The sequence below is a fragment of the Geotrypetes seraphini genome, chromosome 5 (genome assembly GCF_902459505.1).
Source record: "Geotrypetes seraphini chromosome 5, aGeoSer1.1, whole genome shotgun sequence".
NCBI classification, from domain to species: Eukaryota; Metazoa; Chordata; class Amphibia; order Gymnophiona; family Dermophiidae; genus Geotrypetes; species Geotrypetes seraphini.
This window is the reverse complement of record NC_047088.1, coordinates 11,980,056-11,999,316: the sequence shown is the minus strand read 5'-3', so window position 1 is coordinate 11,999,316 and position 19,261 is coordinate 11,980,056. Positions and strand designations below refer to the sequence as shown.

Sequence of the window (19,261 nt, the reverse complement as noted above, 5' to 3'; positions counted from 1 at the left end):
TGCATCACACACTTCCACAATTTAAAGCAGGTCTTAAGACTCGTGTGTTTCTGGCCGACTTTGATAACCTGATATTTTTATCCGCCTCCCAGAAGTTACTTACCTAATGTCTGTCCTTTGATTGCAGTGTGTGTTCTTTTTCTTTTTACCCTACTCTTTTCTTTTTTTTTTCTCTCTCTTCTGTATAATTTCTTATCATAATTGTAGTTCCGTTTCCTTGCCTCTTGAATATTCTATAAACCAATTTGTTGCTACCCAGTGAAAGGTGGTATATTAGCATAAATAAACCATTTGCTCTGGAGCTAAGTATCGGGCAATAATCCCCCCCTCCTCCCCCCTAATGGTTTGGATCAATTTTTTGATTGCATTAGAGGCATTTTCTCATTTGCAGATCACTGTAAATGAGTTGTGGCCATCGGTGGAAAGTCTTGAAATTGTATAATGCAGACTCTGTCCCAGTCGGATGTGTTTTGACTGTTGGATGGCAGCAATCTCTGTGGCTGGTCCACAATGCTCTGAACGGTCCATTAAGGCTTTGTTAGGATCGGAAATCTTTCCAAAAAATCCTTAAAAACTCACCTATTTCTTAGAGCATTCCTTTAGATTAGGGGATGTCTTTGGTTGGTGTTTATTTTTTTTTTTTCTTTTCCTTCTAAGCCTGATTATTTATAAAGAGTTGTAAGTTTGATGTATTGTTTTAATTTAGAATTGTGTATGTGATTAGGTTATAAACAGAATAGAAATGTGTTAATTTTTTTTTTCATCCAAGTCTTCATTCACAACCTTTTTGCCCCTTTTGTTCTGTTTATCCCCCTCCCCCCCAACCTTCCCACCTTTGTGCAATATTTGCAGCAACAGTCCTCGGACTTCCCAGTTTGAATGATCAGGATAGGGTGTTTGGCAGCCCAAGTCTGGTCACTGACCAATTAAGGGCTTAGCAGGTCTACTGGAAGTGCCAAACACCATGTCCAACAGTGTTCCCAGTCCTGGCCAGTCACTTGAGCAAAGGATCTGAAACATGAAGCAAATTTGGGGCTTTTGAGGCTGGATAGGGGATTGCTGTATGCAGCTTGGCATGGACTGGTTTTAGAGATTTATTCACTGTTATCGGTAGCAAATCTGCTGTCCAGGTCCAGTTCTCTCAACTACTGTATTAATGCGCCGATCATGCGTGCTCTACATTGGTTACCGATCGACCTTAAAATTGAATTTAAGGTCTTGTGTACAATCTTTAGGCTGTTGCAAAATAACCGTCCGACAGTGTTGCGCTCCGGTCTACAGGCCTATCAACCATCATGTAGGTTACGTTCCATGGATGGGGCGAGTTTCTTTGATCTTTGCGAATCTATCTAACTTGTAAAACGTATGTTTTCCATACAGGGTCCGGTTTGCTGGAATGCTGTTCCTTTGGAGTTAAGGCAGGCTCTTACTTTGTCTCAGTTTAGGAAAGGTGTGAAAACAGTCTTATGTGCACGTCGATTTATGAGGTTATAAATTTGCTTGAGGTGGTTTTTTTATTGAATACCTTTTTTAGTTGTATGATCTGCTTTTTCCCCCTCTTTTGAAGCAGTTTTTATGATTTAAATTTGTTGTTTCTGTGTGTAGTTTGTTTTTTTGTTGTTTTTTTTTTTAGCTCTTGTTACATAGATTTTATATTTTTTTTCCTGTCTTATCTTGTTTTTTTTTCTGATTATGTATGTAATTTTGGAACCCACTTAGCATTGTTGGATTTGACGGATATAAATATTTTAAATAAACAAACATAATTTGTGCTGCTTTGGTCCATGCAAGTAGATTACAAGATGAGAGAGAAAAAGGACTGAAAATATTCAGAGGCAGACATCTACAGGGTATTGCAGAGTTGTTTAAAGAAAATAGCAGGAGATAGTATGGATGTCTATCTTGGCACAAGAAGGAGCAGGGTGCAAAGTAATAAAGCGATAATGACCTCTCTCGTTGCTGCCTTGTGACCCTTTTGATGCATTTGTCATGGTTACTGAGGAGTGTGAAATACGCAGCCTCTCCTACATGATAGCAGAGAAAGATTGAGCAGTCCATTCAACCTCCGATCCCCTTAGTACTGTGGACAGGAATATACCATACTATTAGATGCAGTGCACATCCAAATTGGTTTCTTTTGTGTGCCATCCTCGGGGGAAAAATGAGCATCCAGAGCTCCTAACTAGTTTGCATGTGGCACACCCCACCTAAGTCTAGTGTATAATCTAGGAGCAGGGGAGATATGCTGGTTTATCTAAAGGCTAACTGCATCTTGTTTCCATGTTTTTACAGATCAATGTACGAGTGACTACCATGGATGCGGAGCTGGAGTTCGCTATCCAGCACAACACCACAGGGAAACAACTCTTTGATCAGGTGAGTGCTAAGGGGAGAACAGCCTGGGACATCTGCCCTGCATGGCATGGAAAGGAGGATGCAAACAACCATGTACGTCAGAAAAGAAAGCAAAACTTATAAATAGATGTGACTAAAAGATTAAGACTAAGGAATTTAGTAGATCTGTTAGACTTGTAGAACTGACCAGTAGGTGTTTTGGAAAGATTATTGTATAGAAGTGTCACATTTTGGGTAGTAATGAACCATAACCTTTCTTAATTGCTGTGTATGGTGACACCTAGTGACTGAACCATGCATTGCAGTTCACTACTAGTTAAGTGCTGCTACCTAGTGGTAAAAGCACAGCAAGAGTGTACCTGTATATAATAATGTAAACTGCTTTGGTTTTCAACCACAGAAAGACAATATATCAAATGATGTATCCTTACTCATAACTGTTTCTGTGGTTAAAACTATAACAATTCCTGGGCCTGATTATTCTAAAGGGCTAAACTAAGCAGAAGAGGTGTCTGCTCAGTGTGGCTTAACTGGGTGGTCTGAGAAGGGGTATTCAGCAGCATTGCCTGACTACCACTGCATTGTTCAGGCAGTGCTTGGGCAACCCAGGGACATAGCTAGGATTTTCCGGGCTAGTTGCAATATTCTGTCTGCTAACCGCTATCCTCACTTTAATCTGCTGGTCTACCTGACTACTGGTCTGAATATCAGATGGTGCTCGGGCTGGTAGCTGCGCTGATGCAGGTGCTCGGATGCCAGTGCTCGGATATGACTAGGGGCTGAATATCTGAATTTAATTCAGCTCATGGTGGTCAGCGGCTTAATTGTAGACTGAATATCGGCCTCCATATGTTCAAGTATGATAGTGATGCCTAATGGTTAAATGTGTCGTTTGGTTTCATTTATTTTTTTCATACAATGTTTAGGAGCTGCTTCATTGAAGCCACCTTTCACCTTCAGGTCTTGCACTTCATCCAACAAATGGAAAAAGCATGGCTGACGCGTTCTCTCCAGCCTGTGTGTGTGTGTGTGTGGTTGTGATGTGTTTATTTTCCTCCTCCTGTCATTCTTTTTGCAGGCCAAGGTTGAGGTAGTTCGGCAGCAGAACTGGATAGAAGAAGCTTTTTGGTTTTTGACTAGCAGATATTGTAAGCAGATGATGGACGAGTGTGGTCTTGATGGAGGGAATATCTATACCGTTCGGTCTCCACCCCTAACTTTAGTTCTGAATTTTAGTGATCACGGATCCGTTTTCCTCTTGCTCTTGAGACTTCAGTTTAGAAAATCATGCCTGAACGTTTTTCTATCTCTGCTATGAAGACTCTTAACCCTTAATTTGCAATTATCGGGGGGGGGGGGGGGGGTTCACTTCATTCTTAATAGTTCTCTCTCAACTTGCCTAGTCTCATTTCAGTGACAGACCTGTTGAGGCTCCTTTTGGGTCCCAGCAAGCATGGGCTGCGTTATGATAAGAACATAAGAATATCCTTACAGGGTTACAGCAATGGTCCATCTATCCCAGTAGCCCGTCTTCATGGTCTCTAATACCTGGCAAAAGCCCCAAAAGTAGCAACCTTCCATGCTACCGATCCAGAGCAAACAGTGGCTTCTCCAATATCTGTCTCAATAACAGATTTATTTTAACAAATTTCTATACTGTTTTAAGCCAAAACGGTTTACAAAAATGTTACATACATAAAATCCTTCGGAAAATCACTACTTAAAGAAATGCATTTACAAACAATTGTGTTTTAAGTAGTTTTCTAAATGTGCTCCTATCACTACATGTCCGTATTTGCCCAACGAGGGAGTTCCACAATCTTACCCCTGCACAACAAAAGGTCATAAGGTGTAATATGTTCCTATCTTGATGTTCCCGTTATCAATCTGGCCGCTGAATTTTGAACCACTTGCAATGCCCTGCACCTGGTTTTGGTTATTCCAAGGTACAGGACATTGTAGTAGTCAAGGACCATCTCCTACACAACAGTGCAAAAAGTCAAGAGGACGGCATTGGTTTCACTCGATGCAATAAATGTGTCTGTGCGAAACATGCTTGTACTGTCTTAGCCACTTTACAGTTCATTGTAAGGCCTGAATCAAGTCTTACTCCTAGAATTGTCATTGACTCTCACTTGCAGTACTTCATCCATCACCTTTAATTCCTTTGGCCACCTATCCTGGTCAGATCTCCCCACAAAACATTACCTCCGTCTTCTCCACATTCAATCTCAAACCCTGCTTTCCCATCCATCCAACAATCTCACTCATATAATTACTCATCAATCTCTCCAGATCTTCTCCCCATACACCCACTGGGGAAAAAAGGATGATATCATCCGCACATATTCGATATTCAACCTTCAAAGATTGAAACAACTGACCTATTGTGGCCATATAGGTGTTAACGCTGAGAGCGCCGATCCTTGAGGAACGCCATTCCTCACTGGGTATTTACTTGAGATCTTATTTCCATTCCTTACCTGAAAGATAAATGATCTGCCAAATGCGTAGTAAACCAATTAAAAACAGTACCGCCCATTCCAAGATTCTTTAATCCAGGGGTGTCCAATGTCGGTCCTCGAGGGCTGCAGTCCAGTCGGGTTTTCAGGATTTCCCCAATGAATATGCATTGAAAGCAGTGCATGCAAATAGATCTCATGCATATTCATTGGGGAAATCCTGAAAACCCGACTGGACTGCAGCCCTCGAGGACCGACATTGGACACCCCTGCTTTAATCTGAACAGTAATTTCTGAAGATCCACTGAATCAAATGCTCCTGATATATCTAATGATATTAAACAAAAGGTGACATGCTGATCCAACCCCAATCGTAAAGTATCAAATAAAGAGTTCTACCCTTAGGGCTTTGCAAAAACCAAATTGATTACAATCCAGTTCCAGGAAATTGTCCAAACCTTTCTTAAAACCAGCTACGTTAACTGCTCTTACCACAACCTCTGGCAATGAGTCCCAGAGCTTAACTATTCTCTGAGGGAAATATATTTCCTCCAATTGGTTTTAAAAGTATTTCCCTGTAACTTCGAGTGTCCCCTAGTCTTTGTCATTTTTGACAGAGTGAAAAATCGATCCACTTGTACCTATTCTACTCCACTCAGGATTTTGTAGACTTCAATCCTATCTCCCCTCAGCCGTCTCTTTTCCAAGCTGAAGAGCCCTAACCGTTTTAGTCTTTCCTCATGCGAGAGGAGTTCCATCCCCTTTACCATCTTGGTTGCTCTTCTTTGAACCTTTTCTGGTTCTGCTATGATGCAATTCTCAAGGTGAGTTTGCACCAAGGAGCTTTTGAAGGCTGGGTTAACTTCTGCATCTTCACTTGGGGTTGAACCTGGGTTCTCTACATGACATTATGCAGTGTTGCCAGTGAACCTTTAACCCTTTATTTGGCGTTGTTGCTCAGAAGCAATATGCATCTTCTATGGCTTTTATGGGAGATCTGCATTTCCAAATGCCTGTTACTTGGCACTGTTGCATCCTGTTCAACATCGAGTTACGTAAAGCAGCCGTTTCACTCTCTGCCAATTATAAGGGTTAAGCTGAATCCTTGTGGGGGGTATTGCTGTCTAATTTCTGTCTAATAAGAGCCTTCTGGTCTTCATGTCCAGAAACCAGAATGCTACTTATCACCTCACTGAGAGACTATGTCTAGCAAAAGGCCTTTCATTTTTTAATGCCCCCCTCAGGAGTGCCCCTGAATGGGGGGAAGTTGGCCTGACAGGAGCCCTTGGGGCCAGCTCCATTAGCTTCCTATAGATTCTATATAAATGACTATTAGGGCACCTGGTGCCGCCACTTGAGGTAAAGGTATTCGTGGGCAAGACCTCCCTTTCCCTAAGGAAATTACCACCAAACCTAAGTGAATTTGGCTGTTAAAATCTCATCCTTCTTTCATCTCTGCTCCGATAGTTTCCACAGAAATTACTTGCTGATGTTTTCCCTCTTGAGAGAGCTCCTCTCCCTTCTCTGTAGAGTGGTGGAAAACTGGAACGCTCTTCCGGAGTCTGTCGTAGGGGGAAAACACCTTCCAGGGATTCAAGACAAACTTAGACAAGTTCCTGGTGAACAAGAGCGTACGCTGGTAGGGCTAGTCTCAGTTAGGACGCTTTGACCAAGGGCCGCTGCGTGAGTGGACCGCTGGGCACTGGTCTGACCCAACAGCAGCAATTCTTATGTTCTTATGTTGTCATGGAGAAGAGAAATTGGAGCCTTTTCTAGTCGCACAACGTCATCGAAAATTTGACGGGGAAAATCTCTCACAGATCAGAATGCCAGCATGATTAACTTACATACATATTCTTTCAAACCCCAGGTTGTAAATGGGTTACATTTATAACTCTTGACCAGTGGCATAGTAAGGGGCAGGGTGATCCACCTCGGGTGCTGTCATGGGCACCCATCCTCCTCTCAGCCCTCATACTCCTTCCCTGCCCCCCCCCCCACCCACTACTACATGTGCACGTCGCTTCCCTTCTCGCATACCTGTGTAATATTCGTGGTATGAGCAGCCATCCCCAACCTGCTGTCATGCCAGCATCGGCTCTTCCTGTGATGTCACTTCCTGGACCCATGCCTAGGAAGTGATATCGGAGGAAGAGCAGACTTAGGGGTTGCTGCTCGAGCCAGGGATGTTACAGCGGTATGGGGGAAGGGAAGCCAGGTGGGGAAAGGAGCATGTGGAGGGGGGAGGGGCATCATAGCCCCAGATGCCTCTCGACCCTCACTACACCACTGCTCTTTTATAGGGCATACTCTCTTTAATAATTAATTTGGAAGTGTGTGGTATAGTGGTTAAAGCTACAGTCTCAGGACAGATAGGGAAAAATGCTTGAGGACCTGAATATAAACCACTTAGACTATAAGTTTTATATAAATACTAAAAATAAATAAATATGGTGCATACAGTTCATTAACTGTTGGAGTGTTATATATAGTACCGTAACCGTTGCCTGTTTTATGAATGACGCATACTAAAGCTTGTTAATGGCCTCTTTACTCTGCCGGAACGGGCACTCCCTGAAGCATGAAAGTGGTAGGGCTGTTGGCTCAGGGAAAACGGAAGCCAGGGATCCAGATGCAGCCACATCTGGGAGCAAAGGCCACAGACGGAATTATCCGTTGCAGCTGTTGAACTTGAGGATTACAGCTGTGCAGTGTAATGGGATGAGGCAGAAGGGCTTATTCTAGCTACTGCCCAGTGCTTTGAGAGAGAGTATATCCAGGGATGGGGTGATGCCGTCCTGTCAGACAATGGAAGAATTGTAGGCTGTAAGCGTTCCTGAGGAGAGGGAGCAGACTTGGGTCTGTTCAGACAAAGAGCTGTTGGCTTAAATTCTCAAAACACATTTTAACATGGGTGTGGTTCACAGGAAACCGTCAACATTCTGGGTCTGAGCAGTTTGAAAAAGAGACTTGGGTTAAGTCACTTCAAATGTGAATTTATTTTTAGCATTTCCAGTTTGTGCCATACTTGGTTTTGTTGTAAAAATATAGAACATCCTCCCTCAAAAAAAAAAGAAAATTGGCTTATCCTTTTTCCCATACTTTCTTGATTTCAGATCTCTACAATGATCCCATTCTAGACATCCACCATACTTTCCATGCAGAAGTTACTATATTATCTGCTCCATAAGACGCACCCTAGATTTAGAGGAGGAAAACAAGAGAAAAAAACAACATTCTGAACCCAGGCTCTGCACCCAGCTCCCCTCACTCCCTGCCAGGCTCTGCATCCAGCCCCCCTCACTCCTTGCCAGGCTCCTAGCTCCCCTCACTTTTTGCCAGGCTCTGCACCCTGACCCCATCATTCCCTGCCAGGCTTAGTCTGCACCCTGTCCCCCCCCCCTCTTTCTCCTTGCCAGGCTCTGCACCCTGTTCCCTCTCATACCTTTTAAAAACACCCTTATAACCTGGTAGTCCAGCGTGTATCAACACGGGCAGGAACCAGGTTTCCGTGTTGCTGCCTGGACCCGCGCTGCTTCCTGAATGGGCCTGGATTCCCGATATGGAGAGAGAGATCTGGGAGAAGGTACATGTGAGGAGAGCAATGCATCGAGAGAGTGAGTATAGATGGAGAAAAGAAGAGTTCCCAGGACAGAGCCCTGGCAGTGGAGGAGGATCCACCAATTCATACACTAAAAGTGCAGTGGGAGAGATAAGAAAACCAGGAGAGAACAGAGTAGACAAGCCGGATGGGGTGGAATTTGGCAGCTAAAATTTAATGCTAAGAAATGCAAGGTCATGCATTTGGGCTGCAAAAACCCGAGGGAACGGTACAGATTAGGAGGTGAAGAACTTATGTGCACGACAGAAGAGTGGCACTTGGGTGTGATTGTATGTGATGATCTTAAGGTGGCCAAACAGGTTGAAAAGGTGACGGCGAAAGCTAGAAGGATGCTAGGTTGCATAGGGAGAGGTATGGCCAGTAGGAAAAAGGACATATTTATGCCCCTGTATAAGACTCTGGTGAGACCCTATTTAGAATATTGTGTACAATTCTGGAGGCTACACCTTCAAACAGATATAAAAAGGATGGAGTCAGTCCAGAGGAAGGCTACTAAAATGGTATGTGGTCTTCATCATAAGGTGTATGGGGACAGACTTAAAGATCTCAATCTGTTTACTTTGGAGGAAAGGCGGGAGAGGGGAGATATGATAGAGATGTTTAAATACCTACGTAATGTAAATGCACGTGAGTCGAGTCTCTTTAATTTGAAAGGAAGCTCTGCAATGAGAAGGTATAGGATGAAGCGAAGAGGTGATAGTTCTCTGGAGTAATCTGAGGAAATACTTTTTTACAGAAAGGGTGGTAGTTGCATGGAACAGTCTCCCAGAAGAGGTGGTGGAGACAGAGATTGTGTCTGAATTCAAGAGGGCCTGGGATAGGCACGTGGGATCTCTCGGAGAGAGAAAGAGATCATGGTTACTGCGAATGGGCAGACTAGATGGGCCATTTGGCCTTTATCTGCCATCATGCTTCTACGTTAATCCCAGTGAGGAAAAGATGGTGATCAACAGTGTTGAAAGCAGCAGATAGATCAAGAAGGCTGAGGATAGAATAGCGAGGCCTTTGGATCTGGCCAGGAACAGGTCATTGGAGACTTAAGCAACATTTCTCTTGGGATGGGTACCTTTTTTTTAATCTCCTCTTCCTCCAGGCTGCCACTTGCAATGTTCAGGCTACTAGCAGCATTAGCTGAACACACTGCCTTTAGCATCCCAAAAGCTTTCTCTCTGTTTTAACTTCCTATATCCGCTGAAGCAGAACATGGCAGAAATGGGTGTGGCCGTGGGAGGGGCATAGGTGGAACAGGGCATTCACTAAAGATGGCCAAAACATTATATAATTTGGGGTCCACGCCTAACTTGTGCCAGGATACACAATGGGTTTCAGTTCCTGTAAATCCTTGTGCCCAATGTTTGATGCAGATCGCAGCGCTAAATGGTGCACAGCTTGGAGTGGTGTTTGTAGAATAATACTGTGCAGATTTATTTATTTTTTGCACCCCAAATTTGGGCACTATTTACTGAATCTAGCCCTTACTATGTAGAGCTGATTTTTCCTTACATGCACCATTGTGGCAGATGACCTTATGTGGGTAAACTCATGAGGGGTCATACAGGCTGGCCTGAGGAACAGAGAGTCCTACCCCATTCTGTGAGGACTTGGTACAACCCTGATACTATTTGAATCCGATGAATAAAATCCCATAAACACCCACTCACCATTGCTCCACAGCCATCTTCAGTCGCAAGTTCAACCTGCTGCCTAGTATCGATGCAAAACACAGTGATGCTGTTTACCTCACTTACGGTATTTGTTGAACTGACTCATAATTGTCTATTATCCAAGAAATTGGAGGTATTATAGTTGTATTAACCAATGATCGAATCCCCACCACCACCACAATGATCCAGTACACAGAGGTACTGCTCTTTGATACTCCCATCAATGCATTCAGGAGGATACTTGTAAATGTTGGTTCTTACAAGCTGTCTTCTGTAGGTTAATTCTTGAGTTGTTCAGATAACCGTAACATTAAGTCAATTTGGTTGGCAAAATACTTGAATTAGGGGATTATAAACATCTTTAATGCAGTAGTACATGTCATATACAACATCTGAAATGTGGATTACATTCCATCTAAAGCAGGGGTCTCAAAGTCCCTCCTTGAGGGCTGCAATCCAGTTGGGTTTTCAGGATTTCCCCAATGAATATGCATGAGATCTATTAGCATACAATGAAAGCAGTGCATGCAAATAGATCTCATGCATATTCATTAGGGAAATCCTGAAAACTCGACTGGATTGCGGCCCTCAAGGAGGGACTTTGAGATCCCTACTCTAAAGTGACTAATCTTCACTGGTTACCAGTGAAAGCACATGCTCATATCAAGGGTTTGTGCCCGTTTCATAAAACTCGTGTCGGTGCTGAAGCTGAACTGTCCTTCATTGTTTTATGAACCCAAACGCTCAGTTGGAGTCAGAAGAGGTTGTAATCCCTTTCGTTATGGGAACTTGGTGCCTGGCTGGGCAGCAACACTGGAGCAGATGTCTTCTAGAGATCACTTTATAAAAGGACTTAAGATGTTCATGAAACTAAAAATCAAAAATCAATTTTGCCTTTAGTGAACTGATTGGTTCTAGGAAGTTTGTGTTTCACTGATTGCCAAGCTGGTTGATGAGTTTTACATGTAGACCTTTATGGTTCCGTTAGCTTAGTGGTATTTAAAAAAAGGTTTGGACAATTTCCTAAAAGAGATGTCGTCCATAGGCCATTATTGAGATGGCTTGGGGAAATCCACTGCTTATTCCTAGGATAAGCAGCACAAAATCTGTTCTATTACTTGGGATCTAGCTAGGGATCTGGGTTGGCCACTATTGGAAACAGGATACTGGATTAGATCTTATATTCTTATGTGAGCCAAGTATAAGATAGTGAAGCAATTGACATCACTGATGAGTTTGGCTCTTAGGCATTGGTGGAATGAGGTGTTATGACATCACAATCTCAGCTCTGGAATGTTGCTACTCTTTGGGTTTCTGCCAGGTACTTGGGACCTGGGTTGGCCACTGTTGAAAAGAGGATACTGAGCTTGATGGACCTTTGCTCTGTCCCAATATGGCAATTCTTTGGTTCTTATGTTCTTATTTTGATTGGTGGGATGTAAATGAAATAACTATGAATGAAACCCTTCCACTGCCTTAATACACAGGTACCTTCTGGCTTAGAATTGTCATTAAAAATCTTAGAAAGGGCTTCAAGGGCCGTTTATCTTTTGGTACTAGGTGGTCTTCAAACATGTTGAGCTTGTTCTTGCTCATGGGCTGGAGTTTGCTGAGCTTGCAACGCCTCAGTCCACTCCATGTTTTAATGAGTTTTAGAATTGTTTTGTCATCTGCAGATATGATCATCTCATTTATTGCTCTCTCTTTGCAAATCGTGTGTGTAGCAGCTAAAACACTTTGGTCGCACACATTATCTTTCCACTGGAGAAAACGGACTGTATCACTTCTATTGTTTCATATCTTTTAGCCAGTTGCCTCCTAGCACATGATTCTTTTAAATTTCCTGAGTAGCCTCTCAAGAGGGACCTTTATCAAATCATTTTGTTTGAAACTCTATATTAACCAGCCCCGTCTTATCCATATTCCTGGCTTCCTGTTCATAGACGGAGCTGTTACAGGATCCCTGATTTGCAGATACTGTTTCCATTTGCAGTGTTGACTTTACTGGCCGGGATCCATTTCAACACTTCATAGAGCAGAGTGATGGCCTGACTAGTGATGGGTCACAGACTGGCTTGTACTGCAGAACCAGCTCTGTCTAGCCCAGGGGTAGGCAATTCCAGTCCTCGAGGGCCGGAGCCAGATCAGGCTTTCAGGATCTCCACCATGAATATGTATGAGATGGATTTGCATGCACTGCCTTCGTGAGATACAAATCTATCTCATGCATATTTATTGTGGATATCCTGACAACCTGGCTTGGCTCCGGCTCTCGAGGACCGGATTTGTCTTCTCCTGGTCTAGCCCATAATCTGATGTACACAGTTTGGTACCTTGCTGGCCCAGATAAATATTACCAGTGGGGTGTATATTTGCAGGCTTTAAAAAAAATTGCTTCCCTACCCTCAAAGAGCAAATGAAAAACGCATCACCTGAGCACATTAAGGTTCATCTGGTCTTTCCACTTCCAGGTTCTTGGTTTTGAACAACTAGGTGTATTGACCAGGTCAGCTATGACTGCCCTTGTGATTTATCATTTTTAGCACCAGTGATTCCCTTGGTTTGAAAGGAACATAAGTCAAGTCTGTCTTACTCACAGTCAATCCTCACTTGGCACAGTGCTAGCCTCTGCTTTGTATTATAATCCAGGCCTCGGTTTAACTTTTATTTTTGTGTCCACTTTTAAACTTGGACAAATGCAAATAGGGCTGCAGGTGTGGTAGACACTGGTCAATTTTCAGAGGATTGTGTTTGTGAGGAGCTAGCTTAAACTAAAGGAGGACAAAGCAACGGGTCTGGATGGCGTACATCTGAAGCTACTGAAGGAATTTTGGGAAGTTCATAGGTATGGCCAGTAGGGAAAAGGAGGTATTGATGCCCCTGTGTAAGACTTCGAGACCTCATTTAGAATATTGTGTACAATTCTGGAGGCCAAACCTTCAAAAAGATATAAAGAGGATGGAGTCGCTCCAGAGGAACGCTGCTAAAATGTTCAGTGGCCTTCATCATAAGGGGTATGGGAATAGACCTAAAGATCTTCAAAGATATACATTGAAGGAAAGTCGGGAGAGGGATACGTGGCATAAATATGCATGAGGGGGTCTCAAATGAAAGGAAGTTCCAGAATGAGGAAGCACAGGACGAAGTTAAGAGGTGAGAGGCTCAGGACTAATCTAAGGAAATACTTTTTTTTACAGAAAGGGTAGTCGATGTGTGGAATAGTCTCCTGGTAGAGATGGAGACGGAGACTGTCTGAGTCAAGAAAGCATGGGACAGGCATGTGGGATCTCTTAGGGAGAAGGGGAGATAGTGGACGTTGCGGATGGGCCATTTGGCCTTTATCTGCCGTCATGTTTTTATGGACAGGCAAACTGGTTGCCATTGCAGTTGGGACTGGATAGGGATTCCACATCCCGACTAAAGATTAGTCTTCTAATGGAGCCTGGTAGCTGTAGTGTGTCAGTCAGCCCTGCAAGGCCACGTGTTTATAATGTTATGGGATGCTGACCAAACACTTACATAAAAATATAGAATAGACAGCAATATGACAGTGGCTGTATGAAGACTGAATGTTAACAGTACGGTATAAGCTTAAGCATAGCTCCTGCTTCTCTCCCCCCCTCCTCCCATGCTCATCGCATTCAGTGGGAAAGGAAATTTTCCAGTTAGATGGGAGGGAAAACTTTCGATTCTCTTCCCAGTGAAGAGTCCCAATTTGGCTAGATTTAATGCTGCTATTTAGAAAACTGAGAAACATCTGGGCGTAATTTAGCTGCCTGGGGTGGGGATGTATGGAAGACGGGTCTCTCTCCAAAGTAAAGGACACAGTTCAGTTTGGGGTTTTTTTTTTTTTTTTAAATTTCCAAAATTATCCCTTCCACCCCTTAAGGCAGTGTATCTTCAAACTGTGTGCCAAGGCCTCCTGAGATTCCAAGTATGCCACAGCACACTGAGGAGGAAGAGAGGCGCCTGCCAGCCGAGTTTCCTACGCGGTACAGCGCCAGCGCTGCCCGATTTGCCAAAAGGCCTGCATGTTTCCCCCTTCTCTTTAGTGTCCTCTTGCTTCCCCCCTGGCCTCCTGGTCTCATCTTTAAAGCTAATGACAGCAGCCTGCAGAGGATCGCCAGTAGGTTACATGATTTTATTTTCAGTATAATGATTGAAATGTGTCCGTTTTGAGAATTTATATGAAAAATGAATGGAAAAAGTGCATTACAATTAATAAAGGGGGTGGGATCTGGGCCTAGGGAGGTCTGTGGTTGGGGGTACTCAGTTGATATTTGTGAGACTTAGGGGGTGCTTAGCTTGAAGTGGTTGAGAAACACTGCTATAGGCAATCGACAGGTGCCACCAGTGCCTCTCCTTCTCTCCGGCCCTCTTCCCTGCCGGCACCCCCTACTGGCGTCTCGGGGCCCATCTGGAGGGCCTCTGCACATGTGCGGATGTCGGCGTGATGATGTCGCGCATATGTGTGATGTCATCACAGAAACATCCGTGCACTTCTGGGTGCCTCAACCTGTGCCCACTCCCTGTAGTGTTCCCCGGCTCGGAAGTTTGAGAGACACTGGCTTAAGGGATCTCATGTTGACACATGTTTCATTCAAGTGTTCTACAGGGGATGGAGAGAGCGTAAGGTTTGGTCCAAGTCAAATGAGATTTCTCAGAGGTGGAAGCAGCGTGATCAGCAGATCTCATGTTCAGGGTTGTGCTTTTATTTTCCTTAATTCCAGTAGCCCAAATTAGGAGATGTGCTATTCTTGGAAGTAGACGTTGAGAGAGAGTGAGGAAAAAAAAACCCTAATTTCGTTGGAAGCACAGCCCAAACCATGATGTCAGCTTTGGGCTTGGAGTCAACATTTCTTGAGACTTAGAAATGTTTCCAGAATGCTGATGACTGAAGCCGACTGCTATAGTCAGATGCCGGGGCGGGCAGCTCCCATGCTGCTGTTTGTTTTTTTTCAGAAAGCATCTTCAGCTAAGGCTTTTTCCATCAGGTTGGTCATTTTGATGTTGAACTTCCGTTAAGGTTGGCTTTAAATTCCTGTTCCCTTGGAATAAAGCTGTCTAGGTGATTTCAAAGATGAGGGAAGCTTCCCTATTTGACTAGCTCTGAATTAATTGACTTTTTTTTCATCAGTTACATACATTTATTTAACAGAATTGTATTCCACGTTATCGCTAACAGTTCTAAGCGGATACATCTCACATACTGCTACTGTGAATTATTTCCATAGCGCTACCAGATGCACGCAGCGCTGTAGAGAGTCACAAAGAAGAAGTTCCCTTCTCCAAGGAGCTTACAATCTAAACAGACAAGACAGACAAACAAACAGGATGTCATGGATAGAGTTAAGGGGAATGGTTAATCAGTGGGCTGGGTTAGAGCGCAGAAGAGTAGGGTTAAGGACTGAAAGCTATATCAAAAAGGTGGGTTTTCAGTCTGCTTTTAAACAAGGGAAGGGAAGAGGCTTGACGGACAAACTCGGGCATAGGGAGCAACTAGATGAAAGGAACGAAGTCTGGAATTGGCAGTGGAGGAGAAGGGTAACGTTAAGAGCGACTTATCTGAGGAACGGAGTTCTCTGTATAAGGAGAGAGAGGAGAGATATTGAGGGGCAGCAGAATGAACACACTTGTAGGTCATCAATAAGATCTTGAACTGTATGCGATGGCAGATAGGGGACCTAGTGAAGAGACTTAAGGAGAGGGGCGACATGAGCGTAGCGAGGTTGGTAGAAGATGAGCTGTGCAGCAGAGCTTTCCGCAGATTGCAAGGGGGAGAGGCGAGAGCTTGGTCAAGGGTCCGGTAGTGTGCTCAAGAGAGGAAGGGGCGGATTTTGGTGATATTGAAGAGATAGAAACGACAGGTCTAGGCAGTTTGTTGGATATGCGTAGAAAATGAGAGGTCGGAATCGAAGACCACTCCGAGGTTAACATAATTAAAACATAAGTAAACAAATAGTTTCCATGTACCTGACCCCAATGTCCACCAGTCTGAATGATAGCCCCCCACCCATCTTACTGGACATCTGAATTGTGTAGATAGCAGCATTTAGTGGCAGCTCTTACCAGGCGCAATATTAACTAGACTGCTGACGTTCCTGTGGACGCAACTTTGTACCTTTCTTGGCTCTGCTTTAACCCTTTCAGGACCAAGGGACATATTTGTCCCATAACTTTAAAATCCTATAAATTTTGATTGGGATAGTCTACAGTTCTAAATTTGATATGTACGGATTCCATATGATACTGCCTTTATGTAAACAAACTGGTTCCGACATTCATTCATTAGCGTCGTTGCCAGATTGACGAGAAGATTCACTTGCCACACTGTCCATAAGCCAGAAGTGTGATTTTTTTAAATAAAAATAATGATATTTCACAAAAAAAATCAATGTTTTGGCATCTGCAAGCCCTTTTTACCATAAAAATGTCGTCTAAACCACAAAAATTGGCCTACGATCCTTATGGTCCTGAAAGGGTTAAGCATTTGTTTCTCTTGAGATTCTTCACAGTAAGAACACGTTTGTTCTTGTCCCTATAATTCTAGATTTGATTCTCTGCCTTTAATGTAGCTCCAGTCAGAGTTGCTTCCATAGCCTAGAAAACCTGCCTGGTTGGTATGGTTTCTGTCTCGGCTGAGAACTTGTTTAAAATCCTTTCAGTGAATTCCATTTGTCCACAGGGCTGAGGTTCCTACCAGAGCAGGGGTGGGGAACTCCGCTCCTCGAGAGCCGTATTCCAGTCGGGTTTTCAGGATTTCCCCAATGAATAAGCATTGAAAGCAGTGCATGCAAATAGATCTCATGCAGATTCATTGGGGAAATCCTGAAAACCCGACTGGAATACGGCTCTCGAGGACCGGAGTTCCCTACCCCTGTACTAGAGAATGACACGAAAATGTTCCCACGACCATCGTTCCTGTCGTCCCCCCCCCATCCCCGCAACCACTGTCCCCATTCCATCCCCGCGACTGTTATCCCCGCAGCATCCATACAAGCCTTAGTACTGCAATATTTAGCTTATTCCTTCCTTATAAATCAAAGTTCTGGCTGCTGAACTAGAGAAAGAGATGTTGAGCTGGCAGGGCTTTGTTTATAAATTTTTATCAACACAACTAATATACTACTTTATCCTAAAGCAAAAAAAAAAAAATAATTTTTTTTTCCTACCTTTGTCTGGTTTCTGCTTTCCTCATCTTCTCATTCAATTCCTTCCATCCACTGTCTGTCTTCTCGCTGCGTCTTCCATTTGCTCTGTTACTGTGCCTCTCACTTCACCACCCCCCCAATTGGTCTGGCACCCATCTTCTTCCCCCCCCCATAGTCTGGCATCTCTGTCTTCCGTTCCAGCGTCTTCTTCCCACTCTCTGTTCCCCATTTCCCTTCAGCGTCTTCTGCTCACTCTTGTCTTCCCCATTTTTTCCCTTCAGGGTCTGTTCCTCTCCACCCCCTTCAGCATCTGTTCCTTTCTTTTCCACCACCTCCCTTCCCTCTCACAACCTCACCGCCCTTCAGCACCCCTCGCATGGCCCAATAATCTCCCTCCCCCTTACCTTCGCGGTGCATTTTAAGTTACTTTGCAAAGTAACTTGCTCAAGCTGGCCGAGCCTGCCTGCAGTCGCGTGCGTCTTTTGGGTGGAAGCTTCTCCTCTGACGCAACCAGAAGTTGTGTCAGAGGAGAAGCTTCCGCTCACAGACACACGCGACTGCTGGCAGGCTCGGCCAGCTTGAGCAAGTTACTTTGGAAACTAACGTGCCGTGAAGGTAAGGGTGGGGGGAGGGATGGTGATAGATTCGGCCAGTAGGTGGGAAGGAGGGAGGGGGCCACACTCGTTCCCTCCCTTAACTGCAGGGACAAGGCCATTCACCACTCCACAGGGCAGTGGATGGCCTTGTCCCCGTGCCTGCAGTGAGCCCTTCCCCCCCCCCCCCCCCCCCGTTTCGGCGGGTTACCTGTGGCTAGCCGTGGGGTAACAGATACCGTATCATTCACAAGTTCCAACTAAGCAATTTAGGCAGGTACCAAAGGCTGTTCTTTGATTGGATGACACATCTGCATGCCAGTGCTCTATCGGATTTGTACCTCAAAGACTAGGGGACACTCGGTGAAGTTACAGGGAAATACTGTACTTTTAAAACCAATAGGAGGAAATTTTTTTTCACTCAGAGAATAGTTAAGCTCTGGAATGCATTGCCAGAGGATGTGGTAAGAGCAGATAGCGTAGCTGGTTTTAAGAAAGGTTTGGACAAGTTCCTGGAAGAAAAGCCCATAGTCTGTTATTGAGAAAGACATGGGGGAAGGCACTGCTTGCCCTGGATCGGTAGCATGGAATGTTGCTACTCCTTGGGTTTTGGCCAGGTACTAGTGACCTGGATTGGCCACCATGAGAACGGGCTACTGGGCTTGATGGACCATTGGTCTGACCCAGTAAGGCTGTTCTTATGAACAATGCAATAGCATTGGTTTTCAGGAGGTTTTAGATCAGACCATCTGTGGAGGACCCACCCTGTAGACCCAGAACTCTTGGAGTGAACACTGGTAAATTCACATGATGAGCTTTACCAGATTTTGCTGCTAAACTTAATGAATTGGTATTTGCACTACACAAGTGCCAGATCACTAGTGTCTTCTGTAACGCGTGCATTTTCCTTTTTTTTTTTTTTTTTTTTAAGTATTTGGTATGAAACTTCATGTACTGATAACCTCTGTGCTTAAAAGCAGGTCTACCAGTGTGTATGTTGGGAGAGGAAACTTCACTTAACTTCTGCAGTCCTTACTGGTACTTAGAGAGTGACACGGGGACAAATTTTTCCCTATCCCTTGCAGGAACTCAATTTCCCCATCCTGTCCCCGCCAGTTTTGGAGCTGTCCTGCCCCATTCCTGAAAGCTCTGCCTTAACCGCACAAGCTTCGAACACTTAAGATTTTAAAGTGTTGGAGGCTTGTGCAGATAAGAACGGAGCTTAGGCATTGGTGGAATGAGGCATTATGACATCACAATCTGAGCTCTAGAATGTTGCTACTTAGGATTTGAAAGTGTTTGAGGCTTGTGCAGATGAGGACGGAGCTTAGGCATTGGTGGAATGAGGCATTATGACATCACAATCTGAGCTCTAGAATGTTGCTACTTAGGATTTGAAAGTGTTTGAAGCTTG

The 19,261-nt window shown here is 44.1% G+C and overlaps 1 protein-coding gene across 1 annotated transcript in view; it reads left to right on the top strand.

The window, feature by feature from the left end:
- Positions 1 to 19,261, top strand: part of MSN (moesin) — a 152,464-nt gene that overhangs the window by 79,167 nt on the left and 54,036 nt on the right. Inside the window, exon 2 of the mRNA XM_033945391.1 lies at positions 2,293 to 2,376. Within this exon, the coding sequence (XP_033801282.1) occupies positions 2,293 to 2,376 (84 nt within the window). The remainder of the gene's footprint in view (positions 1 to 2,292; positions 2,377 to 19,261) is intronic.